Here is a 27,379-nt window from a genome sequence, read left to right on the forward strand (position 1 = left end):
CTGTCTGAGCGCAGGGACCTCTTTCATCTCCCTGCCCTGGGCTCAGTCCCAGCCTGTCCCGGGGGCTCGCAGCCCCACGCTCGCGACAGGGGGGGCCGGAGTCGGGGCTGGGCCAGGCGGGGGGGCCGGGCCAGGCGGCGGCGGGGCCGGGGCCGGCGGCGGGGGCATCCCCGCCTCCTCGTTGGCAGCGCCGGAGCCGCCGGAAACCCGGCGGTGCTGCTGCTGCCGCTGCCGCGGCTCCGGCTGCCCGAGAAGTTGTTGCGGAGGCGGGAGCGGCGGGGCCCGGCCCGGTACCCCCGGCATGACCGTCTGCCCGGAGCCCAGCGGGGCAGTGGGGCGGTGGCCGAGCCCCTGAGCGGGCGGCGAGCAGCCATGGAGCAAGTGAGTCCGGCCGGCAGCGGAACGGGGCGAGGGGGTCCCCGGGATGGGACTGCGGGACCCCTGGGGCGAGACGGGGATGGGGACCCCGGGGCCGGGCGGGAGGAGAGGCCGCCGGGGCGGAGGGACCGCACCGGCCACTTCGGGGTGTTTTCGGGTGTCCGCGGGCGCTGGGACACCCCGGCCCCGCTGCGCCCGGGGGACAGCGATAGAGAGCGCGGGGCGGGGGTCCCCATGCCCAGCAGCCCACGGAGCACACAGGGCAGAGCCTCGGCAGCGCATCCCCGCAGCTCTCGGGGTGTCGAACCGGGCTGGCCGGGGAGGGGCTGCCGGTCTCGGCCGGCGCTGTAGCCGCGCTGGTTCCACGCGTGCTCGGGCCATCCCGTGTGACTTCGGCTGGGGTGTTGTCCTGCCCTGCTGGAGCCGCGCCTGGGTCAAAGAGCCGGCTTGGACGTGTCTACGCACCTCCAGCCTTCCCCACTTCTGTCCTCCTCTCTGTTTGGGACGGGTTTAACTCGGAGAAGGGCAGAGATGCTTCTCCTGCACACGTAGTTTTTCACGTCCATAGGATGACGCCCCAGTAATCCCTATGTGGATTAAGGTGCCACAAATTTGTTAGCAAGTTGAACAGGTCGTTTCCTCCCCTAGTCTGGCTACGCAATTATTCCTGCTTCCTTTCCCTGAATGAGGTTTTGCTGCTCGTGCACAAAGAAAGCTCCCGGTAGGACGGACTGCCCGAGAACTTCAGTCTCTGGTTGATGCGATCCCGGTAGCTGTGGGTTGTGTCTGCCCCCTCACACCCCCTTATTTCAGCTCCAAGCCCTCTGCGGCAAGAATGAAAGCTCTTTTAAAACAGCAGGGAGACGGCAGAGCAGCCCAGGTTGGTAGTGGCTGAGAGTTGTTATTATCCGCTGGCATCCATGAAATTAATCCACCGCAGAGAAACTGCTTCCAGCTGGTGGCCGCCGGCCAAAGGGGCTTCACACCCACCCCAGCATCGACCGACCGCCTCAGCAGCCACTCTTCCTTAGCAATACGTGAATCCTCCAGGGATCCCTTGGGGAAAGGGATGTCTGATGCCGTTCCCGAGGTTCCACATGGATCTAAGCAGTTTATTTCTAGTGAGACAGTTCTAGGAAGAAGTGGAAGTGCAAACAGCCGGGTTTGGAAGATAAAATGGAAAGGGAGCAGTGGAGATGTGGGGATGCAGGTTGTCCCCCACGGGATGTTCATCTGTGCCTTGATGGAGAGAAGTGTGTGATAAGTGAGCTGCTTGCTTTAAATGAAGTTGCTGTAACTGGCCAAGGCACTTTTGTGCACTGTGTATAGTTTTAAAAGTACCACTGTGGTTCAACTCTTGGAGTTTCTTTTGTTGGAAGACATGAAGAGTTTGTGGGTTTGTGGGCCTCTAAAATACAACCAGGGGAGGGGAGAAAGAACTGCCTAATTTTTAAATAAAAAGCCATCCTGTCCCCCTGATTTGGGATCTCTGCTGAGCTGTGAAATGTGAGGCTAAACTAAGCTGGAAGAGTGGAATTTCTGTTTCACTTCTGATGCCACTGTGATATAAGATAAAAAATGGCTCATTGGGATTGTTTTGGGAGCAATGCCTTTGGTGGGATACAGCATTGGAATAACTCAGTTCTTCCTTCATTGACACTGGCTGGTTTGTGTGATGTCGGGGGGGTTCTTCTTATGGATTTACCACAACATCAGGAACGAATCCAGCCCAAGAACATCCCAGGAAGGCTCTCTTAGTGATTCTTGCAAAATGCTCACATATAACTGAGTTAACAACAACAACTGATGTCTTTGTGCCATGGTCCTGTTTTAGCTGTAGAAGTGCAAGTGGGGAGGGCAGGATGGACGCAATGCCCTACTCCTGGTGCCGTTCCCTGGCCAACCTCCCCTTGCTGATTCAGGGTAGGGGTCACAAAAAATAATCTGCAAAAATGTTGGGCAGCATCTCCAGGACTCTTGTTGGTTTCACAGGAAAAAATGGCCAAGTTTGCATCATCTCGGTTTTTATGTCCTTAAACTGCAGGTGAGGGATTACAGCACCTGCCCCTCCTCTTCGGATGTGCTGGGTGTGTGTGAGGGGGAAGCTGCTGACCCAGAGCCTGGCAGCTCAGCAGCCCCACGGAGTGCAGGATCACACCCCTCACTTCTGCCTTATAGTGGGGACTGCTGGAAGCAGCAAAGACTCAGGTGACTCTTGTGCAGTCAGGGAGGCAGAGCCCTTTGCTTGTGGCCGCTGTCATCTGCTGAGACCAGCACTCTCCACCTCAGCTCACCTTCCCTCACCTTCCCTTTCCTCAGCTGCTCAAGTGGGGCTTGAAGTCCTGGATCCTCTCTGTGGATGCTCCTGGGTCCTGGTACAGCGGGAAGTCTTGCCTGGTGTGGAGGCAGCCCCATGCACGGCTCTGTTTAGGCACGTGGCTCCAAACAGAGTGCTGGAGTGGCCTGGGGAGAGGGTGAGCTCCAAGGCCACCCTTCAGTGGCATGGAGAGGAGGTGCTGTCCCCAGAAGGCTGGAGAGCTGGTGAGCCAGACCCCAAACCAGCTCAGCCTCCTGCAGAGGTGCCAACATGAGCCCAAACTTTACTGGGACAGGTTGCTTTTCAGAGGCAGTATTTTTAAAATAGAGGAGTGTCCATTCTGCAGAGCAGAGCATGGATAGACATATTTACCATGTGATTTCAGCCTTTCTGCCAGGTGGGCAAAAAGAACAGCAAAAATTCATCTGCCAAGTGAAAAAGAGCCTTAAAGAGTAAAAGCATTTTGGCGATTGTTGGTCTGGACTCACTCGAATAAACTCTTGATACAGTTACATCCATTCAAAACTGTTATGAGAGAGGTTAAAGTCTGTGCCCAGTTATCTAAAAATGACATCAAAAGGGTGCTCGATCAGGAAACTAGCAGGTCTATATTTGTGCAGGAATTGATGTTTGCTGAAGTTGCAGATCTCAACTGAATACAACTTCCTGGCAACCTAAAAAGTCAAGTTTAAAAAAGCCCCACGCCACACAGTCCCCCTCATTTCCCGGAAAACTTTTTGGTGCTCAGTCATCCTGTATTGTGGCCATTTCAGACACAGCTTGGTACAATTGCAGTAACTTCTGCAAAAGGCAACAAGGATGTTACAACTTTCTGCCTGATTTTCTTTTAGGTGAAACATGGTTTATTTGAGTTTCTTGTTCCCAGTCTGCACTTGAGCCTTCCTGCAAAGCCCAGCCTCTTCCTGACCTTAGTGGGGATCAGAATTAATGTGGGTGCATGGGGTATTTAAGCTGTTTCCCTATTTTTATGGGTGGGAGCTCCCTTTTTGGAGTAACCTCTCACCCCAGTGGAGCTGCTGTCCAAGGGTGTGTTCACTGGAGTCTGGTGCATGAAAACAAATTCATTAGCAAGGCTCTCCTCCGAATTCTTGGAGCTCATCCTTATGTACTCCCTCTGTCCTGGCCATGGGAGTGTCCAGCTCCAACTCTTTTCCATGCATGTGGGATTTCCTCATGTTATGAAACGTGGTGTCTGAGCTCCAGCCAGTGCAGTTTGTGCAGCAAGGGACGTTTTGGGATGTCTGGGGCTCTCCTTTGTCACGCATCCTCTCTTTGTGTGCTGGCTTTCTGTAGCAGGATTGCTGCTATTAGAGATGAAGACATGGAGGAAACTGAGTCTGGGGGACAGTGGGGTTCCTGGGAGGAGGCTGGAGGATTCAGGCTTGGCCTCTCCTGACGAATCACAAGGTTGATGAAGTGTTTGTGTAAGGGGATTTGGCTCAGCAAGGGATTCTCCTCATCTTGCTCTAGAGAAAGAGGGTTTTTGAGAGGTCCACGGGGTGTTTGGAGCAGCAGGGTGCTCCAGGGGAGTGGATACAGGGATCCTCCCTCTGCAAAGGCTCTTTCAGCACACTGGAGAGAGGGAAAGCTCTCATCTTTAACCAATCTGCTGGTGAACACATCAGCCAGTAAACCCAACTGCCCCCACTCCCTATCTTAGGTCTTCTATCTCTATTTGACAAGAAGATTGATATTGGATGTTCCTGATGCTTTTTCAAAGCAGGGAAGTTCTGTATCTCCTGGTTTTCACCAGGCCTGGGATGCCCACAGCTTTCAGGATGCTGGAGCTCTCCGTGCTGCTGCAGGTGGGCAAGAGCAGGGTGTGACAATCAGCAAGGAGCTAAAGGCAGGACACAAAACCCAACCCCACTCTTGGTGCTGCCTTCTCTGCCAGTCCTTCCCTCTGACTGCAAACCATGCAGGAGTCTGCCAGGAACAACTTAGTATGGATGGGATGAAGTCCTGGCCCTCATGCTGTGGATTTACCCATGGGAGTTGTTTTGGGGATGATGACCAAATGTACAGACCTAGAGGAGAAGTTTGTGGAAGTGCCTTGGGCTAAAATATGAGTGTTGCTACTGATGCCAGCAGGATTCATTCTGCTGGGATTTATCAGAGAGCTGGAGGAGCAAAGAAGAGAACAAGGTACTTGTTTTCAAGGTGCACTTGGTGCACAAGTGAGCAGGGAGTACCTGCACAGAGAAGGGAGCAGAGGAGCAAGGTGGACTTGCTGCCATCCCAACAGTGTCCCCAGGGGTGGCTGGCATCTGTGCCCACTCCCCAGTTTTGTGGGAGCTGGTTGAGTTTTCCTCTGCAAGATGCCAATCTTTTCCCTTGTGATGTGGTAGGGAGGGACCACGTTTGGTGGGTGCCAAGATCTTCTCTGGGCAGGCTTTCTGATGGTGGAAAGTGCTTTGGATGTAATTTCTCCTCCCTTCTCTTCTTGCAGGATACAAAGGAGGAGGTGTCAGAGAAACCAAAGTCTGCTCCAACTGCAGAGAAATATGGCTGGATTAAGAAAAGCAGTGGGGGTCTCCTGGGATTGTGGAAGGATCGTTACATCCAGCTACGGAAAACACAGCTCGTGGTCTACGAGGACGAGGTATGGTCACAGCTAATGGCTGCAGTGAGGGTCAGGATCAGGCCCCTGGGGACACATGCATGTCCCTGTGTCTTCCACTCTTCCCTGCAGCCCGTTTCTTTCCAGTGGGCTTCTCCAGTTTTCTCCAGAAAGGGTAAATGCTATAAAAGAAGAGTCAGCAGCTGTGTTTTTGAGTATATTATATATAATAAATATTTTAGCCAGTAAATATTTTGACAGTGCCATTGCCAAAGGAAAAAAAATTGGGGCAGGACATCCTGTGAGAAGGTGAATGGAGTAAAGCTTCGGGCGGAAGCAGGATATGTGCAATGTGGTTTTGGCTTCTGAAGGATAAAAGTGGATTGTAGCAGGCTGACTTCCCACCTGCTGCTTGAGGGGATGGCAGGCAACCCTGCAGCTGTTTGGCACCCCTCAAGCAGCTCTAATTGTTGCTAACCAGACTGTTCAGGGTTTCTTTTAGCCACTGATGGATGCAGGGTGAGACTGTGAGTGTTTGCTGTCCTCCTTAAGCAGGGACGCAGTCTGGATTTGGCTCATCTTTTCCCTTTACTTGCGCCAGTTCTGAGCAAAGACCCCTGGGAGCCTTGTCCTGGACTTCCCTAGATAAACTGCATGCCTTAAGTTCATGGCCATGATTAGAGCTGTTTCCAGACAAATGAGAAATAAGAGCCAAGTGAAATCTGTGCTGCATTTTCAGACAAGAAGAATGAAAAGTGCAGAGCTGATCCTGCCAAGCTGCAAAGGTGGCTCTTTCCTGAGTCAGGCCCTTGATTCCTGGGCTGGAAGCAGCTTCTGCAAGAGCAGAGTTTGCCACCAAACCCAGAAATTATGGTGCAGAGCACAAGCTACCACCAAGAGAGGTTTGAGATGGGGGGTGGGTAAGTCTAAGCCCTGCTGGTGAGTGGTGGCTCGAAATTTGTGTGTGCAGCAGGATGGGGGAGCGTGGTCTACACAAGGACCACGTGCCCTTTTGGTGTCTCATCCAAGGGAGTCTTGGTCACATGTGGGCATCAGAATGATATGAAAGCAAAATCCTGTAGTACATCATGTGCAGTGTGTTGAGGGAAGAAGAATGGGGAAATGTCTCAGCAGCTGCATTGCTGTGATGATTTCAGGAACAACAGGACCAACAGTGAGTTCGGTTCTCTTTTGTAAAAAAACATTGCCTAATAAAGAAGATTTGTTATAAAAAGATTAGGTTAAAGGGTATTACCTCCTCCCTTATGCTGAACTCTCCTGTTCTTCCCAAATCCCAAAGCTTTCCGGAGGCATTTGTTCTTAGCTATGAAATGTCAGAGGGAGTGCAAGAATAATGACAGGAGAAGTCAATGTCAGGTGATGAGCAGCTCAGAAGGCAGGAAGAGCAGGGGGGGTTTCATACACAGAGGGATGCAGCCTGGTCCTGCAAACTGTTGATTCTCTGCAGATCATTTCCCAGTGCTCTGGACACCTGTTGACTCCAGCTGAGGCTTCAGGAACTTGCAGATTCAAAATCTTTAAACATGACGTAGGGTTTTTTTGTAAAGGGCATGCCTTTAAAAACAAGATACATGGAGGCTCTCATTACCACAAGGGAAAAGGAGGCTTTTAAAGTAAGATTAATTTTCACAGACATTCAGAAGAAGGAAAAATCCCAATCATTTAAAGGGTTATTTTATTATCTCAACAAGGAAAATGGCATTTGTAACAACCAGGCATAATGTTTTCTGGTAGCCTGCGGATTGTGGTAACATCCTGTAATAAATTGTATCTGTAAGCTACAGTAGCTGCAAGGTCCCATTATTGTAAATAAGGGATCATGTTAATATCTATAGGCTATTAAACTGGCTTACAGTGAAGTCAGATGTCTTAAGAGAGGAAATTGCTGCAAAATTATCTGGTAGCACAATAGAATAGCATGTGATCATGCAGAGTTACTACAGGGAACCAAAGGAAATGACAATTTTCTGCACTCAGGAGGGGTCTTGTTGCCACAGAATTGAGGCAGTTCATGTTTATTACTGTATTTATCTTCCTTTATCGTGAGTCAGGGCAGTGTGGTTGTCTCCATCTTACTATTAGGGAACTAAGTTTTTGAGATGAGAAGGGCCAGTGTCTAAGGAGAGTCTGTGGTGTGGTGGTTTGTGTTTCTGGAGCTCAAGGTGCCATTTCCCCACTGGATCTTCTCCAAATACCTGTTTTGTCTCATACTGGAGAAGGACACAGCATCCCAGAGCATCCTCAGGCTGAAACATGTTAAAATGTGGTAGTTCAGTGCTTGCTGAATTGGAGCCCTAGAAAAAGAAAGGAGATGAAACCTCAGGCAACAGAAATACAGCCCTATTTCCTCGTGTATCCTAAATTAGAGCTAGATGGGTTAAACGGGAGGGAGGTCAGCTTCCATGTGGGCGGGCAGGCTTAGAGCCTGAGTATTTCAGCTGGTCCGAGCCCATCAGATTTCCAGGAACTCAAACAGTGCCTTGGACTCACTGTGCTTTTATCAGCCCCTCCCGTGTCCAGCCTGTCAGGAAGAGGTGCTGATGTTGCCTTTAGCAGTTGTTGCATATGCAGGCCACTCTGTTGGTACAGTTGCATGAGCCTGGCTGCACTTGTAGCTGAGGTTTAGGTGCAAATCAAGAAACAGGCAAGAATGTTGTACTGTGTCACTGAAAAGTACAGTCTGAGCAGCACACAAATACTGTATTTATCACCATCAATAGCAATCTCCTGCAATGTGCTCCTGACCTGCCCTGGGAGCGAGTTCCCTGTGTTGTATGTGTTAGTCAGGCTTTGGTTTGGTTTAAAGCAGAGCCACCTCCTGAAGGCAAATGGCAAATGGTTATTGTGTTACCTGGAGCAGATGGGGTGAAAGTCATCCCACACGGCTTCAGGTTTCTTTCAGAGGACGGAAATGAAGGGAAATGGATTTCTTGCTATCTGCTGTGCCTCTGCCTGTGGCACCCTACATCTGTACCCTCACCTAAATGAAGACTCAGTTAAGCAAGATGTTTGTGTGGTAATTACATACCCAAATGTCACCAATGCAAATATGGGGTGATCCTGAGAAAGTACTGTGCAGGTCCACACAGAACCAAGCAGGTTATTTTCTAATGGGGTTTCTTGTCTTCTTGTCTCTGTATATTCTTTCCAGAATAAAAAAAACCCCTACAGAGAGTATCTGAAGACCAGGCTACGCTATGTAGGGGCACTAAGTAGATCAGTATCATCACTCCATAGATTAGAAAGCATCAGTCTTTAGGGTTTTTTTAAGTGTATTATTTGACAGGGAAAAATCTTACTAGACAAAGTCCTTCAGAAATCAGAGGATCCACTTGGCATTCAACAATCAGGTGGTTACTATCTGTAGTTTGCTCCTGGTAAAGTGATAGCAAGATATACCCAAAAGTGATTTGTTAAAACACTTTGAGAGCCTCAAATAGAGAAACAAATTATTATTTCCAGTCTAGACATTGTACACTGGATGAAGGGTCCCAGCCCCTTAGTGTGTGCCAGGGAGGAGGTCTCTGCTGGGAGTTATACCTTAATATAAATAAAAATTTCAGGGACTGTTTTTCTCCCCTTTTTATCAACTTTTCATTAAGGAAATTGTTGGTCAGATGTGATTCTGTAGTTAAGCACATGCATTAGTATGTCCAGGTGTTCAGTAATTTTCTTCTTAAGGCCAAGCCAACAGACACAGACATGTTTAAGTTACAGGATCTACTCTAGGATTAATGGAATAGTTTTTTTGCATTAAATCAGGAATGTAGGGGTTCCTGTACTGAGACTGAGCTTATCCAGAACCTGTGTCTGACATCTGTGTGTTGGGGCAGGACTCTGGGAGTGACCTTGTCTCTGTGTGATGCTGAGTATCCTCCAGGTCCCAGGAGGTTGAAGGGACTTGGAGACCTGTGACAGTGTTGGGTCTTTCATTCTTCATCTTAGTGGTGCAGGACGGACATAAAGGATCTCTTTGTGACCCAGGTAGGCTCACAGAGAGGGGATGGCTGCTTGCCAAGGGTAAAACAGAGACAAAAGCCCCATTCTGGTGCTCCCTGAACTCAGATGTTTTGCCTTTGCCTCAGATATGGAGTTTTTATATTTCTCTGGCTGTTTTCTTCTCCACCCTCCCTGAAGAGGATAACTCACTTGAGAAGTTCAGGTCCCTGAGAGGAAGGAGCTGTAGCTTGCACAGTCAAGCCAGTGTCCTTGGGAGACAGGGTCCTGCATGTCCCTGTCCTCTGTGCCCTTGTTCCCTGGCCAGACCACAGTTCCCAAAGCCTCCCCAGGGAGGAAAGGGGCAGCGGGAAGGCAAGAGGCAGTTTTACAGCAAAACTACAGCTCTTCACCCTGCCAAGTCCTCCTTGTCCCTCATCTTGGTCCTCCACAGTCCTTAGGAAGTAGGGAACAGCTTGCATGGGATCAGAGGAAAAGTTCCGCTCCAAGAGGCAGGAAGGATGGCATGGACACGGAGGGTGACAGGGAGCCACTGGGCTCTGCTGGGGACAGAGCTGCTCTTGAGAGCAGGGAGGGTGGGCAGGAGCTGTGGTGCTGGTCTCCGGTCGGAGCGCTGCCAAGCCGTCTGCATCCTGAGCCCAGCCAAGGAGCTGGAGCTGCACCGGCGCTGCACCAGGGCTGGAACGTGGGCGGTCGTCCACTGAAGGCCAGGATGAGATCACCCATCCCCGAGGCATGTATTCCTGACCTCACCCTTCTCTGTCATTTGTGGGCCGCTGAGGGGTTATTATTTCCATCCCTGTCCTTTTGCAGTGACATTGCGATACCAGGATTGCAGCAGGAGCCTTCAAAGGGCTCAGTAGCGTCAGCAGGATTTTATCGGCTGGGTTTTAGGTTTGGGCAGGATTAATCTCCTCCTCCCTAGTATGCATCTTCCCAGTTCACATTCACCTACTCAGTGTTAAATGAAATAAACAGTAATGTCATTAAAATAATAAACCTAAATTAGATCCAGACATCCCTTGGTGGTTCAAACCTTGCTCTGTACCGGCATCGGGTCTGCCGGGCCCCCATCTCCAGATAGGAGGGTTAAAAAAGCTGAAACACAGCCTGGGCTCTGCACAGCGACTTAAATGTCAAGTGGTAAAAGGAGGAAATTCCCCGCAGCCCACTTCCCTCTGAACTCTCCATTCCCTGCCTCCAGCCACGCAGCAGCTTCCTGGCTACGACATGTTTCCTCATCCCACACCCCTTCTCCGCTACAGGAATTGCTAAATACAAACTCATGGGGTACAAGAGCTGCCTTTGAAGCAGAGTCTGAGCTTGGGGTGGTTATGGCCAGTGGTTTTAATCCAGGATGGTACTGGAGAGGTTCATGGGCCGTGCTGACTGTAGCACTTCACTGGCAGGAACTGCTCTGGGAGTCTCACTGCTCATTTGTGCTTAGCTAAAGGGAGCTTTGGTCTCTGCTTGGCTGCTGGGACATGAAGAATATTATCTGCCCAGCGTTACGCTGTGATTCCTATTAGGGATGGTGCTCCACAGCTGAACTGAGCCACGCACCACGTGTGGAATTTTAGTTATGTTGCTGGGAAAAATGAGCCAAGATCGTGGCCAGCAGTCATCAGAGGAGATACTCCAGAGATAAATATTCCCTGCTGAGACACTGGCCCAGACAGTTTTGCTGTCTGGATGGGCCTGTATTTCCAATCCTAAGCGTTTTGACAGCTCGGAGTGTGGCTGTGAGAGGACTCTGTCCATCGCACGTGGCTCCTGCCAACTTTTTGGACATGAGGACCAGCCACCCCAGCTCAGCGTGGCAGCAGAGCTCCCCTCTTATCCCTACTTTGCCCTGGGCTTCCTGGGGGCTGCTTGCACCATCATGATGCTTGTGTCATCTTCCCTGTGCAAACGCAGAATCACATCTCCTTTCACTGTGGGGAGGAAGTAGTATCACTTCTGGCTGCAGATCTCTGGATGAGGCCAACAGTGATGGCAGAAGCTGGTGTTACTGTCCATGACCTGTTACTTGCTCAGCCACTGTGGACCACTAGGACTGTAGCTTAAAGACCAGGGTGTTTTCTTAGTGAGATGCCAGCTCAATTTATGGGGTTTGGTTGTCTGCATGCAGGTTATTTTTAAGGCCAGAAGAGCTTCTAGACAGATGCAAGGGGAAGACATGCAGAGTTTGATGGTATATGATTGATTTCAGTGTCTCCTATTCATAATAATGTTTCATTCCCTCTCTGCAGGATGAACAGAAGTGCATAGAAACAGTGGAACTGGAGAGTTATGACAAGTGCCAGGAGCTGCGTGCGCTACTAAAAAGGAAAAACCGTTTCATTTTAATCCGCTCCCCGGGTAAGAAGGTAGGATTGCCTTTCTCATCACCCTCCAGTCTGCTAACTCCAAAATGAGCTCCCAGGCAGCTGCTCCCAGAGCAGATGAAAGGCTCTGAGATTTAGGTCCTTGGCAGCTGGAAGTGTGTAAGGAGGAACAGCACTGTCATGCAGACTTTCTTCTTGCTGTGGGGAGAGGGTCTTGCTGTGGCTCAACCTTTTCCTCTTGTATTTTTCCTGGTTTATCACTTTATTTCTTCCAGTATTCTCTGTGTAGTGGAGAATGACCGTTCCCTGTGGTTCTCCCATGTGCTCTGGGTGAGGATGTGTCCCTGTCCCAGCTGTAGATGCTGCAGCTTTCCCAATTACCAGTAAAATCAATAATCCCAATCCCTGCAGTAAGACAGTTCCTACAGTTGGAACTGTTGATCTGAGAAACTCCAGTGCAAAGTTACTCACAGCCAAACAGTTCCTAGGAGAAAAGATTTTGCAGAATTTATGAAACTCCACCTCTTTATCTTCCTGCACAGCATCTGGTTAGATCCAGAACATAAAAACCAGGCTGGTGTTGCAAAGAGACTGTACATCCACATGAGCACTGGCTGTATGCAAGGACACCCTGCCTTACTTCCTACTTTCATCATCCCTACACACATTTGGAAGTTCTCCTTAGCTCCTACTTGCATGCTATCCATTTCAGCATTGTTATGGGTTAGGGTGCTTCAGTGTTGCTTTGGGGCATCATACTTGGACTTATTTTTAATTTCAGTGTGATTTTATTGGCCTAAGAAATCTTACTAAATCTCCCCATGTAAATCAGAAAGGTTGTGAGGGACAAAACACCTTCATTTCCATAAGAACATGAACAGGCAAAAATACCAACTTGCTGCATTCCCCATCTCCATTTGTTTAAATAAATGGAGATTGTTTAGTCCTTGTTGTCATTGTTGCTTATTCTTTCACTCCAGTCACTTAGTGTTTATTTGTGTAATGAGACCTCAGCTGAGTTCAGAGCATCATTGTGCTAAACTTCATTCAAAACAACAAAACAAGGACTGTCCTGGCCCAAAACACTCCCATGGACCAGCAGGGGGGCGGAGAGAGGTGAATGATGCTTGTTTTTCAAGTACCCACAGCCTGTATGGGGGAGAAAAGTGATGAAGGTTTGGAAATCCACACCCTGGGCTAGTGAGCTCCTGTGCAACACCAGGGTCCAGAGCACATCAGGGAGAAATCCTTCCCTCTGAGGGTGGGCAGGCCCTGGCACAGTTGCCCAGAGAAGCTGTGGCTGCCCCATCCCTGGGAGTGTCCAAGGCCAGGTTGGACAGGGCTTGGAGCAACCTGGGCTGGTGGGAGGTGTCCCTGCCCATGGCAGGGGTGGAATGGGATTAGATTTAAGGTCCCTTCCAACCCAAACCATTCTAGGATTCTGTAATTCCAAGTGCACACCTATTCCTGATTCTCTAATTCCAAGTGCACACCTATTCCTAGGGAGGCCAATAACGCCCTGTGTGTTCAGAGATGGGCAGCATGGTAGGTATTAATATCATTTGCAAGTAGTTTCTGAGAGAGAAGAGTATAATAGCTGTATATGTCTCTGCACTGCTCCATGAATCCACACAGGGTGTGAGACCAGTTCCTAAGCCTTTTATTTCTTGCTATGAGAAAAATATGCCCAAATTGTGCCCAAAAGGGTAACTTCATCCCTTTGGCATGCTGGCAAGTTTACAGCTCCCCTGTTTTTCATGCCACTGATTCAATGGAGACCTAGATAGAGGCTACTTTTTATAAGGCTCTTTTGGTGAAAGGAAGGGCTTTTATAAATGAAAAGTTCCCTGTTTATAGCTCCCCTCCCACCCTCCTTTTGGCTGGGAATCTGGTGAGGGTGTTGACACACAACATACTTTGGCAGATGTTAGCACAGGCTTCCATTAGGAGGCCAACGTACACAACTGTCCTTCTTCTGTTTTGAAATTGCAGCTGTGGTGATATATATCAGCTAAACATTTTCCATTTGGGAGGCTTACTGCCATCCACAGCTCAAAATCACCCTGTGGGCCAACCTGCCAAGCCCTGCCACATCTTGCTAGGGGTTTTTCTTTGCTCCCTCTCCTGAGTGTAATGCTGAGGAATGTAGAAATCCAGTGAGTTTGTGGGACTTAAGAACAAGCTTGGAAAGGCCATTTCTGTTTCAGTTTACAAATAGGAGTTTCCCTTTTGAATACAAGAGAGCCCAGTTTAAATCTTGGATGGGATATTCTTGAAGAGCAGAGAAGAATCAGTCAGTTAAAACCACTCTGCAGCTAAAGTTGCACTGGAATAAATAAATTATCCTGTTGAACACTGGCCTTTGATGGATGTACCCCAGATTCTGTTTGCCCTGTTCACAAGGATGATATTTTTGTTAAGTTATGACAATATGAGTGTGTCACACTCCTGCACTGGTATGGAACTGAAAGAAAGTACTGCCCCCTGAGCTTCAATTCTTCAGGGAAGGAAGCTGGCAGTTTGCAATAGCCCTGTTCTGCTTAGAAATCTCAAATGCTTCATTCCAGCCACAGTAATTAAATGAAAACTGTTGGATGCAGAGAGCTGGGCTTCTAAGAAAGGGCAGCAGCCTTGGCCTGGAGACTTTAAAATGTACTCACCATGCAAAAAGCAGTGTAAATGATGCTTGGTGTAAACTCCCTGGAGACTACAGAGATTGGCACAAGTCTGGTATTTGGATGCTGGGAAGTCTTAACATTGGGAAGAGGGTGGTAGTAAGGGAAAGAGTCCACCAGCAAGCCCTGCAGCTCCCCACATGTCCTTCCTAGCATGGGCAGGCACCTGCAGTCATGGGTGGAAACTCCCATTGCTTCTTTTTCCCTTTGTCAGCTTTGGAGGCACCTGGAACTGCCTTCACCAGGGGCCCAGCCTGGAAGCTGCAGTAGAATGCAGTGAGGCACAGAGGAGTTGCTCCTGGGGTCTGCCAGTCTGGCAGAGATGCTGTGTTATTCACAGGGATGAGGTAGCTCTTGTTTCAGCTGCAGAAACCCCCCAGAATCCTCTGATAGTCATCTCATGGAATCATGGAATGGTTTGGGTTGGAAGGGACCTTAAAGATCATTTAGTTCCAACCCCAGGCCACAGGCAGGGAGTCCCTTGGTTTCCACTTTTCCCTCCATGATCCAACCTGATGAATTCACGTAGAAGAAGGCAGGAAATGACCTCGCATCTGAAAGAGAGAGACTCTGCTACACTCTTGGTAGTTTAAGGTATTAGTGACCCACCTTTGCTCCAGCTTCTGCTGGAGGTGACCACCCCATAGCAAAAGTCAGCGGTCAACAATCCCACAGCAGTTCACAAGCAGTTCACAGTCCAGTTTAGTCCAGCCCCAAGACCAGGTTTGACACTGAAACAGGTGAGCAGCAAGCACAGTTTTCTGCCACCCACCTCTGCTGCAGATGAGCAGAATAGCTCAGCAAAGAGCAAGTGTTGGTAAAGGTCTCAAACTGCAGCTGCACAGTTCTCCAGAGCTTGTCTGTTAAATCATTCAGTGCAAGTACAACAGACTGACCCCAGGAACACCTCTCTTTCCTGGAAAGCAGGCTGGGCACAGCCATCAGACTGTCACTGCTTGAGGAGACTGATGTCTGGGGGAAGACAAGGAGCAGTCAGGGAGCCTGTGCCCGCTGCTGTCATGGACAGTGATCTGTGTGGGAGCTCTTGCTGCATGACATCTCAGCGGTGATTCAGCAGGAGCTGACTGGCCATGCTGTGCTCTGAGTGACTGACAGTAAATTGCGTAGCCTGTATTCATGGCTTACAATGGTCACTAGGTTTGGCCATGACAGCTTTTCCTGGCACACCAGCCTGTTGTTTATGGCATGACTCAGTCTCAGCTGGCTTAGCAAGAAGGAGTGCAAATGTGTTACCCTGCCCGCTGCCCTCTTTACTGCTGTCACTGACTCTCTGCCTTAAATTCCTGCTAGAGAACAGACCTTGCTTAATGTTTTGTGGGAAATATCCATCTTCAGGTGCTTCCACTGATATTTGTAAACACTCAAATGAGAAAAGTGCAGACAAGATAAATTCCTTTAGTCTTTGTTTGTAGAGGACTTGGGGGTCTCAAAGTAGTGTACAGAGCCCCAGTGACAGGCAGGACTGAGAGCAACTCCTCCAGCTCGTTCCTGCCTTCTCTCACCATCCACTGGATTTGCATTTGATGGCAAAGGGTTGCATGCCAGAGGGACATCTCAGCTTCTCATTAACAAGGAGCCACCCCCCTCGCTGAGGTTTGCTCTGCCCTGCCACAGAGTTGCTGACACCAGCGCTTAGTCACAGTCTGGGAGGCTTTATTTGGAATGAGGCACAGAAAGTGGCATTGGAAGAGGAAGCTTGAAGAGAGGCAGGAATCCTTCCCTTGAACAACATGTACGGAGATTTGTAAACCCTGGTGCAGGCTGCCAGGTCTTTGCCAGGCAGTGCAGCAGCTCCGCTGCTCACAAGTAGAGCTTTCTCATAAGCTTTTATAATCACAAAGCTTTGGGGCAAAATCTTTTCCAAACAAAAAAAGTTTTTAAGCACATACAAAACCAGGCCAGCTTGGACTAAAACAAAATCTGGCTGTCGCTCCATTTTGGAGCCTTGCCTTCCCTTAGGTTCCCTGCTTAGTGTGGCCCTTCTGCACCCCAGACAAAGGGCCTTTTTTGCAGAGGGCTGTGGGTCAGGCCCTAACCTCTCCTCTGAGCTCTCCAGAAGGGATGTGGTCCTGTTACCTTCTGTGCAAACTTACCACATAATCTTTCCCCAGATTGCTCCTTAACTCCCTGCATGTCATGGCTGTGAGAGTCTGGCATTTTGTGGCTGTGCAGATGTAAATCCATGGCATTGACACGAGGAATAAATACAGTAAAGGAAGAACAGTTGGTTTCTAACAGCAGGAGTGGGTGTAAGGAGATCAGGCTTTAGTTCTGCAGAATTTCTGATGGTCCCTTCAGAAGTTGCTGAGACCCAGAACAGTTGCTGCTTTGTTGTGCCATGAACAGGGAGTTGCTAAGAGCCTTTGACTGTCAATCACCATTAGCTTTGTCCCCCTCATTTAGTATAGTCCCTGTTTTATACAGACACTGCTGCAATTTTGGAATGTGGGGCCTCACTGACAAAAAGGCTGAGACTACAACTGCTGTTGAAGGCAGTGGGAAGGTGAATAATACCTGTAGGGTGTTAAATACCCCAAAAAACTATTCCAAATAAGACCCCACCGGTATGTTTTGAATAAGCCTCTGTGTCACTCACTTCCACACCTGTAAGAGGTGGATAATTTCAGTTGCTCTGAAAAGGAATTTCTGAAGCCCCCAGATATTTTAGTGATAAGCAGGAAAGAAAAAAGACTGACAGGGGAATCAGTAATCCTGTTCTCAGGGCAGGGCTGGAGCAGAGTGCAATCAATAAGATATATTGACCCATGAGGATAAAACACACAATGGGATAACTCAGTAAGAAGTGCCACCCTGTTGTTAGGGGCCCTGCTAGGAGGAACACACACAGCAGGCTGACAATCCCTACAGCCCCAGAAACACTGGGAGTGTCTCATTTTTAAGTGCTTGATTTTGCAATGTTGCTTTAGAACAGGAGTATTCCTGTGTGCCTGTGCAGTGTGGATTAGGGCACCACATGGAGCTGTTTGGATCCCAGCTGATCTGCTGTGAAGCAACCTGTAATGTGAAGATGATATTTTCTTCACCTGAAATGTACTCTGGGGCAAAGTTACATAATACTGATGAGGTGCTCAAAGAAAATAGCCATGAAGTAAATAACACTATCTATTGTCCTTGCTGTGGTCAAGAAGAGACTGCAAACACTGAGCGAAGCCATGGGAAGGGAAGAGCTGGCTGGTTGGTGGACAGGCCATGCAATCATCAATCCTCGCTCCTTATTTGTGACCCATACTTCTTGCCATCTCCCTCTTGTATGGCCCACTCTTCCCTTCACCCTAGGACAGCTCTGCAGACCCCAGAGTGCTCATTTCTGTAGCATTCACTGCTGAACTTAATTTGCAAACAGAAAAAGATACTGTGAATTTTTTCACTTACATCGCCCTTGTGCCTCATCATGTCCGTGCTCAGCTGAGCCGGGGTTTGTGCAGCCGAGGTCAGTGCCCTGGATTCCTGTATCAGTTCTGTTCTGCAGAGCCACAGGAACAGGGAAGCAGGCAGAGCCCCCTGCGTGCAACCTTCTCGTCCCTTGCAGCCTGGAGGAAGTGGGAGATAAAGTATTTTATTCCATCTGAAGCAGCCCAAAATGACTTTCAGTCTGACTGTCTGCACAGTGTAACCATTTGCTGTACAATGCACTGCAGTGCTGAGAGCTATTCCAAGCGTTTTGCAGAAGGAAGAAGCATAATTTCTTACTACTTTAGTTACTAGTTAGCAAAATAAAACTACAGCAACAAGCTGTTCAGCATAACAAAATCCTGTTCATGGGAGCTATGCCAAAGCACAGAGGAATCTGTAGGTTAAACACAGGCTGGAACTGGATGTTATGTAGAAACTGAAGTGATTCAGAGCTGCCTCTGGACCTGACAAGGAATGCTCAGGCAAAAATTGTCTCTCTGCTCTTGCAGGTTCACGATATCAAATTTCAAGCTCCAACTTTGGAAGAAAAGGAATCGTGGATAAAAGCTCTTAATGAAGGGATCAACAGAGGAAAAAACAAAATATTTGATGAGGTAAGAGAAGTAGTTTTCAAACTTCTGTGTTTCTGTGTCAGTTCTCATCCATGACTCCTTCAGCTAAAAGCAGATCTTGCCCCAGCACAAGTTCTCTCTATCCTTCCTGCATGCCAACCATGGTCCAAGGAAAGAGAAAGACAGTGTGCAAAGCAGGGCAAGTTCCTTCCTTTCAGGCAGGCAGCTTTTAGCCTCTTCAGTTCCCAGCTCAAGAAGGCAGAACATGTAGAGAGTCATCTGCACCATCCTGCACTTTGCTGCCTTTCCCTCTCTCCTGGCAGGGTTAGATGCAGGGAGTCAGAGTAGATGGTGTGCCAGAGGGATGGACTGTGCTGGTAAGATCTGACATCAAGAGGCCCACAGGACACGAGAGCTAACTTAAGTCAGTGGGAGATGGTTTGGTGGCTTCAGTGGGTTTGGGATCAAGGAATTCATAAGAGTTGCCCTCTCCCAATGGAAGCAGCTGATGCAGAGAAGCAGCTGCAACGCTGAGCTGTGTAGAGCTGGGATGCAGCCTGGAGAGACACATCTTCCCCATGCTGCCATGATCCTCAGCATCAAGCAGCCTGGAAATGGAGGTATTTGGTTAGGACATAGCCCAGTCTTCAGGACTGGAAAAATTTGAAGTGACTCAGTCCACCAGCTATTCTGCCTGCAGTCTGAAGAGAAGTCTGGTGGAAAGTTACTCACATGGCCCCAGCCAAACCTGCCCGTCTCTCAGCTGGCCCCAGCACACCTGCACTCCTTAGTTCTCCTCCCACCCTGCTGCACAGAGGGAAGGATGAAGACTGCACATCCTAGAGCCTGTTTAACCTTGCCCTGTGCTCTGTTAGCTAAATCAGCCCTGAGCTAAACCAAAGGAGCAGCATCTCTTCTGCAGTTGTTTCAGTAACTGAAAGGAAGTGCACAAAACCACCACCACGGGAATGACACAAGAATAAAACGAACAGGGTAATCAGGGACAAAGCAACATCTGTTTAGCAAAGGAAACCAAAGCAATGAGTAAAAGTTTTGAGAAAAGGGCTGCTGTATATACAGTGCTAGAGATGTGAACTCTGAGAGCATGGGGTTTGCTTTTATTCAGCAGAAGATAACAGCAGGTGAGTACAGGGGCCAGTGAACTCTGCAAACTGCTCAGCAGCACAGGAAGGTGGGATCTCAGGTCACCTCCCTGCCCTGTGACTTGGGGTTATCCTCCTTACGGAGTGAGCCAGCCTCTAATTCTCATTCATTCCAGTAAGGATCAAAACTCAGATTTAAAGTGTTTCCACACAGGCTAGGCACAGGCTAATGGGTCAAGCCCTCAGCTGGCTTGGATTAGCTGTTCTGCACTAAAATCGCTGTAAAACCACTCTGCCATATCAGCCAGGGATTGGGACCTATTTGTCCCTTTAAATTCCTCTTTCACCCTTGCCAGCTTTCCTATTATACAAACTTGTACCAAGAACATGCAAACTTTTCACCAACCCCAGTCACTGCATGGAGCAGATTCCAGCCCTCGGCCGTCACACTGTGGGTGGGTGGGTGGTCACGGAGCCAGCCCAGAGAATACCTGTCGACGTACTGGGAACTCCCTCCCTAGGTGTGTGAGGCAGTGGATTTCTCATCTGATCTCAGGAAATAAATTTGTTAATTCAGCTAGAGTTGCAATTAATCCAGGTCACTGCTCACACCTTCTTCTCAGCATCCTGCAGTCATTAGAGCTGTGGAAGGGAAGGGCTGTTACAAAGCACTGCTGATACAGTTCACCGTCAGGTCATGGTTATTAATGAGCTTTCACCTCTAAGATGGCAACAGCAGTTTTGGTGCTGTGCTCTGCCACATGCAGGACCCAGTCCAAGCACAGGGTGCAGTGAGGACAAAAAAGCTCCTTGTGTCCTTCCTTCCCTGCCCCTTAGGTGGAGGGCAGTTTAGCCATTGCAAACTTCTGGGACCTTAAATATCCATCATGTACGTGCAGGGCTCTGCAGGCAGGGTGTAAGTGAGCTCTGAGGCAGAGAAAGGTGTGAAATATTCACCCACATCCCTTCCTGTGTGACAGTGAGTATAGGCATGTCTGGAGAAATTAATGACCCTCTTGCTTTTTACTCTCCCTCTTAAAGGTGAAAGTAGATGAGAGCCTTTCATTGGACCATGTAACTCGGGACAGGGTGAAGGTGTCCCACGGGCGCAGGCCACCCACGAGAAGTCACCTAAAGGAGGTAAGTGCCCCTCCCTGGAGAGAGCCATCCCACCAGCTGGGATCACCAAGAGCTGCTGCTTCCACTCAGGTAGAAAACCCCAGGGAAAACCCCAGGTACAGACAGCCCAGAGAAACAACTTCCTCTGGGACAGACTGCGCCAGCACCTCTCTAACGAAGCTCCAGGTTCCCACAGATCTGTATCTGCTGCAACACGTTACCAACTTAGCTTTTTGCAACTCATAAGCTGCTTCACCATCTGTTGAGAGCCATTATAGTTTTATTTTCATCAGAAGAGAGTGAAGCTCTTATATTTATTTTCTAAGACATGATGGTTTTGTAGCCACACTGGTCTAAAGGTAGAAGAACTGCAGAGTCTGTGGGGAGAAGCCGTATTTTTATTAAGCTCACTGGAGAAAGCAGACAAGCTTTCAAGCTTACAAGCCCTTCCTTAGGTCTGAAACAGAATACATTATTCTCCCAGGCAGTTTTATGGACTAGCCTGCCTACCTGTAACTGATTTTCTGGATCTGTCACTTAAAAAAAAACCAGAAAAAGCCAAAAAATAAACCTACAGTTCATTTCCATGGGAGAGGTTCTTACTACTGTTTGATTCCTGTGATTTATGAAAGTTTCCACAGACAGATAATTTAGCAGAGCATTAATCTCAACCAAGGAAGGTTTTTAAATCAAACCTTCTTTCTTCAAACTTCCAAGACTCTGACTTATGTGCCTGCACAGCACTCAGATGACCCTTGTGCAGAAAATGAGATGCCTTGAGACTTTTTACTTTGCATAGAAATGGAGGGAGAGCATCTCTTCCAGAGAAATGCATGGGAATGAATCATAGATTCTCATCCACTCCTCCATAAAACCGCAGAAGAAAACATGACAGAAGTCACAGCAACAGTGAAGTGTGGATTCTCTGTTGCCTAATATGGGTTGGGTAAGGTGTGAAGCCCTTCCCGAGGCACTAAAGACATCTCTCTCCCCTGCTCAGATCATTATTTTCACAAGGTATCTCCGAGGTTAATACCTGTGAGACCTCTCACCTTCAGCCAGATGCAGGGGAAACTGGCTCACAAGTTCAGAAGCAGGAATGAGGGGAAAGGGAGGGATAGAGCCTGCAGAAAGATGTGTATCACAGCTGCTGGCTGCAGATCGGTGAAGGAAATGAGGTGAAAGATGATTTTCAGTGTCAAAGCAGGCCAGGTGAGGATGGGTCAGGGCCAAGCCACCAGGATGCAGCTTGTCTTTGTCTCTCTGATGGACTGGAAATGCAGAGAGACTTAACTAAACTCTCTGCACTGTAGGAGCCTGGCCCTGGCTGCAGCTACGCCTTTGTGTGGTTTTGGGTTCCCTCACACAGGAACTGTCACCGCGTTTCTCCCTCTGGGGCACTGAGCTTACACACTGCAATGTCTTTGCTAAGTCCATCCTTTTTTGGAAAACCTCTCTACTAAAGTGATTTGCACACAGCCTGTGGTCTGAAGGAGGTTTAACCAGCTGAGGTTTGGCCCTGGTGAGACAGGGATGACATCAGGTTGGGGGAAGCAAGCAGAAGGCGACAGAACTACAATAGTATCCTTGGCCAAGTGATCTAAAGATCAGCTTGGTTTATCTGTTCAAGTAAAAATAGGACACTCTTTAAAGCAGAAAGCAGGTGAGCCTTTGAGTAAGCACTTTGTAAATGAAGGGGACAGAGGGATCCAACCACCACAGGACAAAGGACAAAAATATGGCAGAGCTTAACATTAGGAAAACCAAAAAGTAAGGTTATAGTGGACCAGGCTTTGAGATGTTCTTCTCAAAGGAAGTAGTAAAATAAGTTTTGTGCTTTTCATGTAGAATCAAAGGCTGGTTTGTGTTGGAAGAGATCTAAAAGTTCATCTTGTTCCCCTGCCATGGCAGGGAACCTTCACCAGACCAGGTTACTCAGAGCCTCATCCAGCTGGCCTTGAACACTTCCAGGGATGGGGAATCCACCGCCTCTCTGGGCAAATTGTGCCAGGGCCTCACTACCCTAATAGTAAAGAATTTCTCCCTAATATCTAATCCTTACAAGCTGCCCTCCTTCAGCTTAAGGCCATTCCCTCTTGTCCTATCACTACATGTGAAAAGTCCTTCTCCAGCTCTCTTGGAAGCTCCGCTTTGGCACTGGAAGGGGCTCTAAGTTCTCCCCAAAGCCTCCTCTTCTCCAGGCTGAACCAACTCTCTCAATTTGAAGCAACAACCCCTTGTTTGCCATGCTGGTTGTGAGAGTTTAGGACTTTAACTTGAAGGGTGGAGCAGAGGACTGAGGATGAGATAGATATTGAAAACTTTCTCTCTTGTGTTTCAGGCTGCCAAGTGTACATCAGATGGTATCCTGAGGCTGGATCTGGATATAGTAGACAATGGACCACCAACCTTTGATTCCACTATCAGCGAAAGTGACAATGAGCCACCTCAAAAAGAAACTCCAAAGCCACCTATGCCACCCAAAAAACCCACTGGCACAAAAGAAAATCAAGATGGAGAGAACAGTGTTCCTGACCAGGAACATAAAAAACCGCTGTCTCCTCCATTGCCTCCAGATAAGAAGCTTAAAGAAGGCATCACATCAAAGGACAACGTAAATGCCAAGGAAAAGGACTCTGTAAGCCCAGAGGAGAGCATAGAAGGATCTCAAGCACCTGGTGAGGAGAACAAGGAGAACCTCTTTGAAGTCAGCAACAGGGTTATAGCAAAAGCTCCAGTTCCACTTCCCAAGAATGTGCCAGACAAGCTAAAAGTAGCTTGGGACCAACCAACCATTGAACCTAAAAAGGCAGACAACTTGGAATCATCAGGAGATGATAACAAAGAGAACCTGGCTGAGATTGCTGCTGCAGATGTTACGAAGCCTCCTGTTTCTCCTAAGGCTCTGTCAGAGAAAATGCTTGGCACAGTGAACTCCAGCCACAGTGACCTGGAAGCTGGGGAGGAGCTGGAGCCTGGCAGATCCAAGCCCCCGGTGAATGGGATTGCAGCCAGCGAGGTAGCAGAGTTCACATCCCCAGCAACTGAAACAGAAGAAGGAAATGGCAGAACTGCTGCTGAGAAGGAACAGCAAACTTCAGCAGAGACAGAGACTTCCTTAGCTACAGAAACAGACCATGAGAATGTAAAAGCAACCATTGAGAAGAAAGTTTCTACAGAGAGCACTTCATGTCTCAAGCTTCGCAGTTCTTCTCTGGGAGACTTGCTGTCTGATTCCAAAAATAAACAGAGAACAATTCCAGGCCAAGGTTTCCTGAAGGATTCCCATCAATGCTTGGCTAAAATGGAGGAGAAAGTTGCTAATGAAAGGGAAAAGGCAGAAAAACTTCTGCAGAAGGTTTTACGTGAAGGGTTGGAACAGGCCCAGGAGGGGAATGGACCCCCAGTGATGGCAGAGACGTTGCTCAATGAGGCAGTAGAACAACTGCGTCAAGCTACACAAGTTTTGCAAGAAATTAAAGGTCTTGGAGAACTGAAAAAAGAAGCAACACAGAAACAGAAAGAAAAGCAAAAGGATCTAGTGACTCTTTATAGGAGAAGTGCTCCCTGACATAGTCCACAGAGACTTCTTTCTCGAAATCAAAGCTAAACATTTGCCATTTATGATTTCTACCATTGCTAGGCCAGTGTTTAAAGGTGGTCTTTTGCTGTGCACACACTATGTTTGTGGGGCAGAATTGAGCTTTCAGTTATAGCATCTTTCTTCATGTTGTACATACCAGTCTGGTTCTAATCCTCTTAGCACAGCAGAAGGTTACAGGACAGCAAACAGTTTCAAAAATGTGAATGCTCTTTAAGGATTCTGTCCAAAGTCCCTTCGATGGATCAGGCCTTAAAAATTACTGGTAATCAGACCAAGCCAGATTTTTTGAAAGGAGCAGAAAGACTATTCTAGCAAAAGTCCCTGTCTCTGTATTTACAGACAAGCAGATACCAGATTATACTGGCACCTATCTGGTTTGCCCAGTTAAATCATTTAAGGATAAATGTAGTCAGTGTTTGTTCACTTGCTGGCAAGGTTTCCCAGACCACCTGGCTCATGACATCTAGGAATGTAAAGAAAAACGATTTAATCTTCTCCAAAGATACTCATAAAACCACATCCACAGTTGAAAAGTGACCTCACACAGAGACAACCCAAACTGGCCAATTCCTGACTCCAAGTAGTGTCCCTGATCTGGAGCAGCTGTATGAAGGCACTCTGAGTCTGGTTCTGCAGAGCTTTAGGTGTGCTAAGCACTGCCTGAGTGAACACAAGTCTCAAAGCATCATTGTCAGGCAATTATTCATTGTTCCTCTTTCACTTATTTGGAAATTGAGGTTATTTGGCCTGTGAAGGTGTCTTCTAGCAGCACAACACATTTATTATTGAGGACCATACCTATCTGGTAACTCTGAATGCCCTCAGCATTGTTGGGAACAATTAGCCAGGCATTTTGAGAATTCATGTCCAGGAGATCCCCAGGAGAGCTGTCACTAAGAAGCTTTGGGGATCTGTGTTCCCTTAGTGTTCCCTTGGGATGTAACTGACAGGAGCAGCACATCAGGCAGTAGGTCTGGATGAGATCCCTCTTCTCACAGAACACATCTCTACCTGCTGTGTCCTGGCCAGCCTGAGAGCCAGGGTTTGGCCGAGACCTCTGTAACTGGCAGACATGGAGGGAAAAGCATTTTGCACACACAGCTTTGGGGCTGGTCCCAGTGGCTTAAGTATATTAAAATAAAAACCTGTTGCTACAGAAGGGTCCGAGGAAGGTGTTGGAGAAGGGTCCAGCACAATTCCCACAGCTTTCCTGTCCACCTGCTGAAAGCAACTACAGTTCCCATGGTCTTTAGTGATTACAGCAGTGACACAATCATGTCTTTGCACTACTGCTGTAGAACCCTGTACCTGAGCTGAGTCCCCTCCCCTGTTCTCTATAGAGTTGCTCTGAGGAGAATGTGACAGCCCAAAGGGCTTCTGCTTTGCTTGAGCCAGACTCTGAAAGCAAAGAAAAGGCTGATCTTTCCAGTCTGGTTCTAAGGAGTGGTATGTTATCTAAACTCTTCCCTCCTGTTTGCCAGTACTTCCCTCTTAGTTCACCCATTTCTTCTTTTAATTTCCCACATCTCACAAGGCTGCCGTGGGCTGCAAACACCCCCACAGCAGCAGTAAAGCTTCATCTGAGCCTCCTCTTAGGCTGGGCAGTGGGCACTTCAGGTCTGAGCACAAAAATGTTGGCTTTGGGCTTCCAAACATCCTATTTTTCACCACCTAGAGCCAGTAAGACAGGTAGTGACTACAGCTGATGCTTCTGCCTCTTCTGATTATAACAGTCTTGGTTTTGGTAGTCTGTTCCCCTCTCAAGTCAGTCATAGTTCTCACATGGGATTTCACTTGTTATTCTATCACGTGGAAAGTTCTACACAGTCAAACACTCAGGGCTCAGGTGCCAAAAAGCTTTGCTTTGAGACAAAAAGTTTCCTACGTCCCAAGCCCACCCCCAGGCACACAGCCTGGAGCAAACTCTGGATCTGTGTCATTTGCTGCTGTAGATTCAATGTGAACCATGGGTCATGTTCACCTTTCCAGACACATGTAGGACAAGGGCTAAGAACACAGACAGTAATTCAGTGCCTATCTGCTATCTAAATGTATTTTTCTGCATGTGCACTTTTGTTTACCGAACACTGTGTGGTGTGAATGTGAGCTGTCAGAACCTGGTGTGCACTGGAAGTCGAGGGACATCAGCTCCAGAGAGCAGGCAGGCTTTTGCAGGATTCAGTTTTGTAACAAGAGACAAATTAGATGGGGTAAAAACCAGTTCACACTAACAGGAATATACACAAACCCGGGCAAACTCTGGGTACAGGTTCCTATCCCAAAGCTGAAGCCAGTCCTAAACTCCAGGACTGGCAAATAAAAGCCTGGAAGTGAAATCCAGGAGATTAACAACAGTTTATGGGGTAGCTCAGTCCCCTAATTTATATACAAATGCTTTTGCTCTCACGAGTGTTTTCTTGTGGCAGTGCATTCTGTGGATACTCATCTGGCAAAGTGCTGATGAAAACACCCAGACGTCCCTATCTGTTACAGCCAAACCTACAGGATGTGCTTATATTTACTGTATATTTTTATATTATACTGAATATTCTAATGAATAAATGTCTGACATTTTACTGAATACCCATCAGTAGGAATCCTAACAGAAATACCCTGTATCTGTTAGGAAATGGGCAAGTTAAATAATTTTACAAGCTACAGCTAATTACTGTATATGCTGTACTAACAGAACATACTAGATTTGTATTATGTCTTGTAAATAGGTATAACTTAAATGGAATCTCTGTAGCACCCAGTAACTCTCCTTCTGCAAATGCTGTATTAGAGACTCTTGGTTTTAACTATTTTTTTCTAATAGGTTTAGCAGTTTCATCCTAAAACATCCAGTCTTCTATGGCAACTCCCATCTTCAGCAAACATCCTGCCACCATGCACTTCTGTTTTTTAATCTTCCTTTAAATTTACATTTAAACTTGCATCCAATTCCTGGCTGCGCTAAGGCTGGGGCTTTTGTGCCTGAAAACCCTCTGGGCATGGAGTGCTGGGGTGTGAGTGTGTTTCAGGCTGTGCCACCAGGTTACATGTCTGTGACAGGAAGGAAGTGAGTTTGCAAGTGAGCAAGTGTGGATGTAGATGTGAAAAGCAGCTGCTGCAGCCCGTGGAAAGGCAGCACTTTGTCTCTTGCTTGTAAAGAGCTTTGAGATTTGGCAATAAAACCTCCTTTTAAAAATCGGCTGTTTCAGAGCTATTTGTCCTAAAGAGGAGCGAGGAAGAGCCACCAAAAGCAGCACATTAAGGCTTTGCTCCGGAGGAGGGAACGTTGCACAGGC

General features: G+C 48.1%; 1 protein-coding gene and 1 long non-coding RNA gene across 2 annotated transcripts in view; one reads left to right on the plus strand and one right to left on the minus strand.

The window, feature by feature from the left end:
- On the plus strand, positions 1–27,273 carry PLEKHO2 (pleckstrin homology domain containing O2). Its single transcript, XM_071568578.1, has 6 exons — positions 1–381; positions 5,166–5,318; positions 11,507–11,623; positions 18,201–18,305; positions 20,408–20,506; positions 22,827–27,273. The coding sequence occupies exons 1-6, from the start codon at positions 373–375 to the stop codon at positions 24,054–24,056; spliced, it is 1,713 nt and encodes a 570-aa protein (XP_071424679.1). The 5' UTR covers positions 1–372; the 3' UTR covers positions 24,057–27,273.
- Positions 6,659–27,379, minus strand: part of LOC139678042 (uncharacterized) — a 34,493-nt gene continuing 13,772 nt past the window's right edge. The window contains exons 2-4 of the long non-coding RNA XR_011698951.1: positions 17,671–17,828; positions 7,493–7,591; positions 6,659–6,851 (exon numbers count right to left, since the gene is read on the minus strand). This is a non-coding gene — a long non-coding RNA (uncharacterized lncRNA). The remainder of the gene's footprint in view (positions 6,852–7,492; positions 7,592–17,670; positions 17,829–27,379) is intronic.

The sequence above is a fragment of the Pithys albifrons genome, chromosome 13 (assembly GCF_047495875.1).
Source record: "Pithys albifrons albifrons isolate INPA30051 chromosome 13, PitAlb_v1, whole genome shotgun sequence".
Taxonomy (NCBI): domain Eukaryota; kingdom Metazoa; phylum Chordata; class Aves; order Passeriformes; family Thamnophilidae; genus Pithys; species Pithys albifrons.

Bases quoted from the DNA above. Each gene is read 5' to 3' on its own strand.
- PLEKHO2 (XM_071568578.1), top strand. The intron at 11,624-18,200 runs GTAGGATTGCCT...CTGCTCTTGCAG, and splicing joins TCCGCTCCCCGGGTAAGAAG to GTTCACGATATCAAATTTCA. The intron at 20,507-22,826 runs GTAAGTGCCCCT...CTTGTGTTTCAG, and splicing joins CGAGAAGTCACCTAAAGGAG to GCTGCCAAGTGTACATCAGA.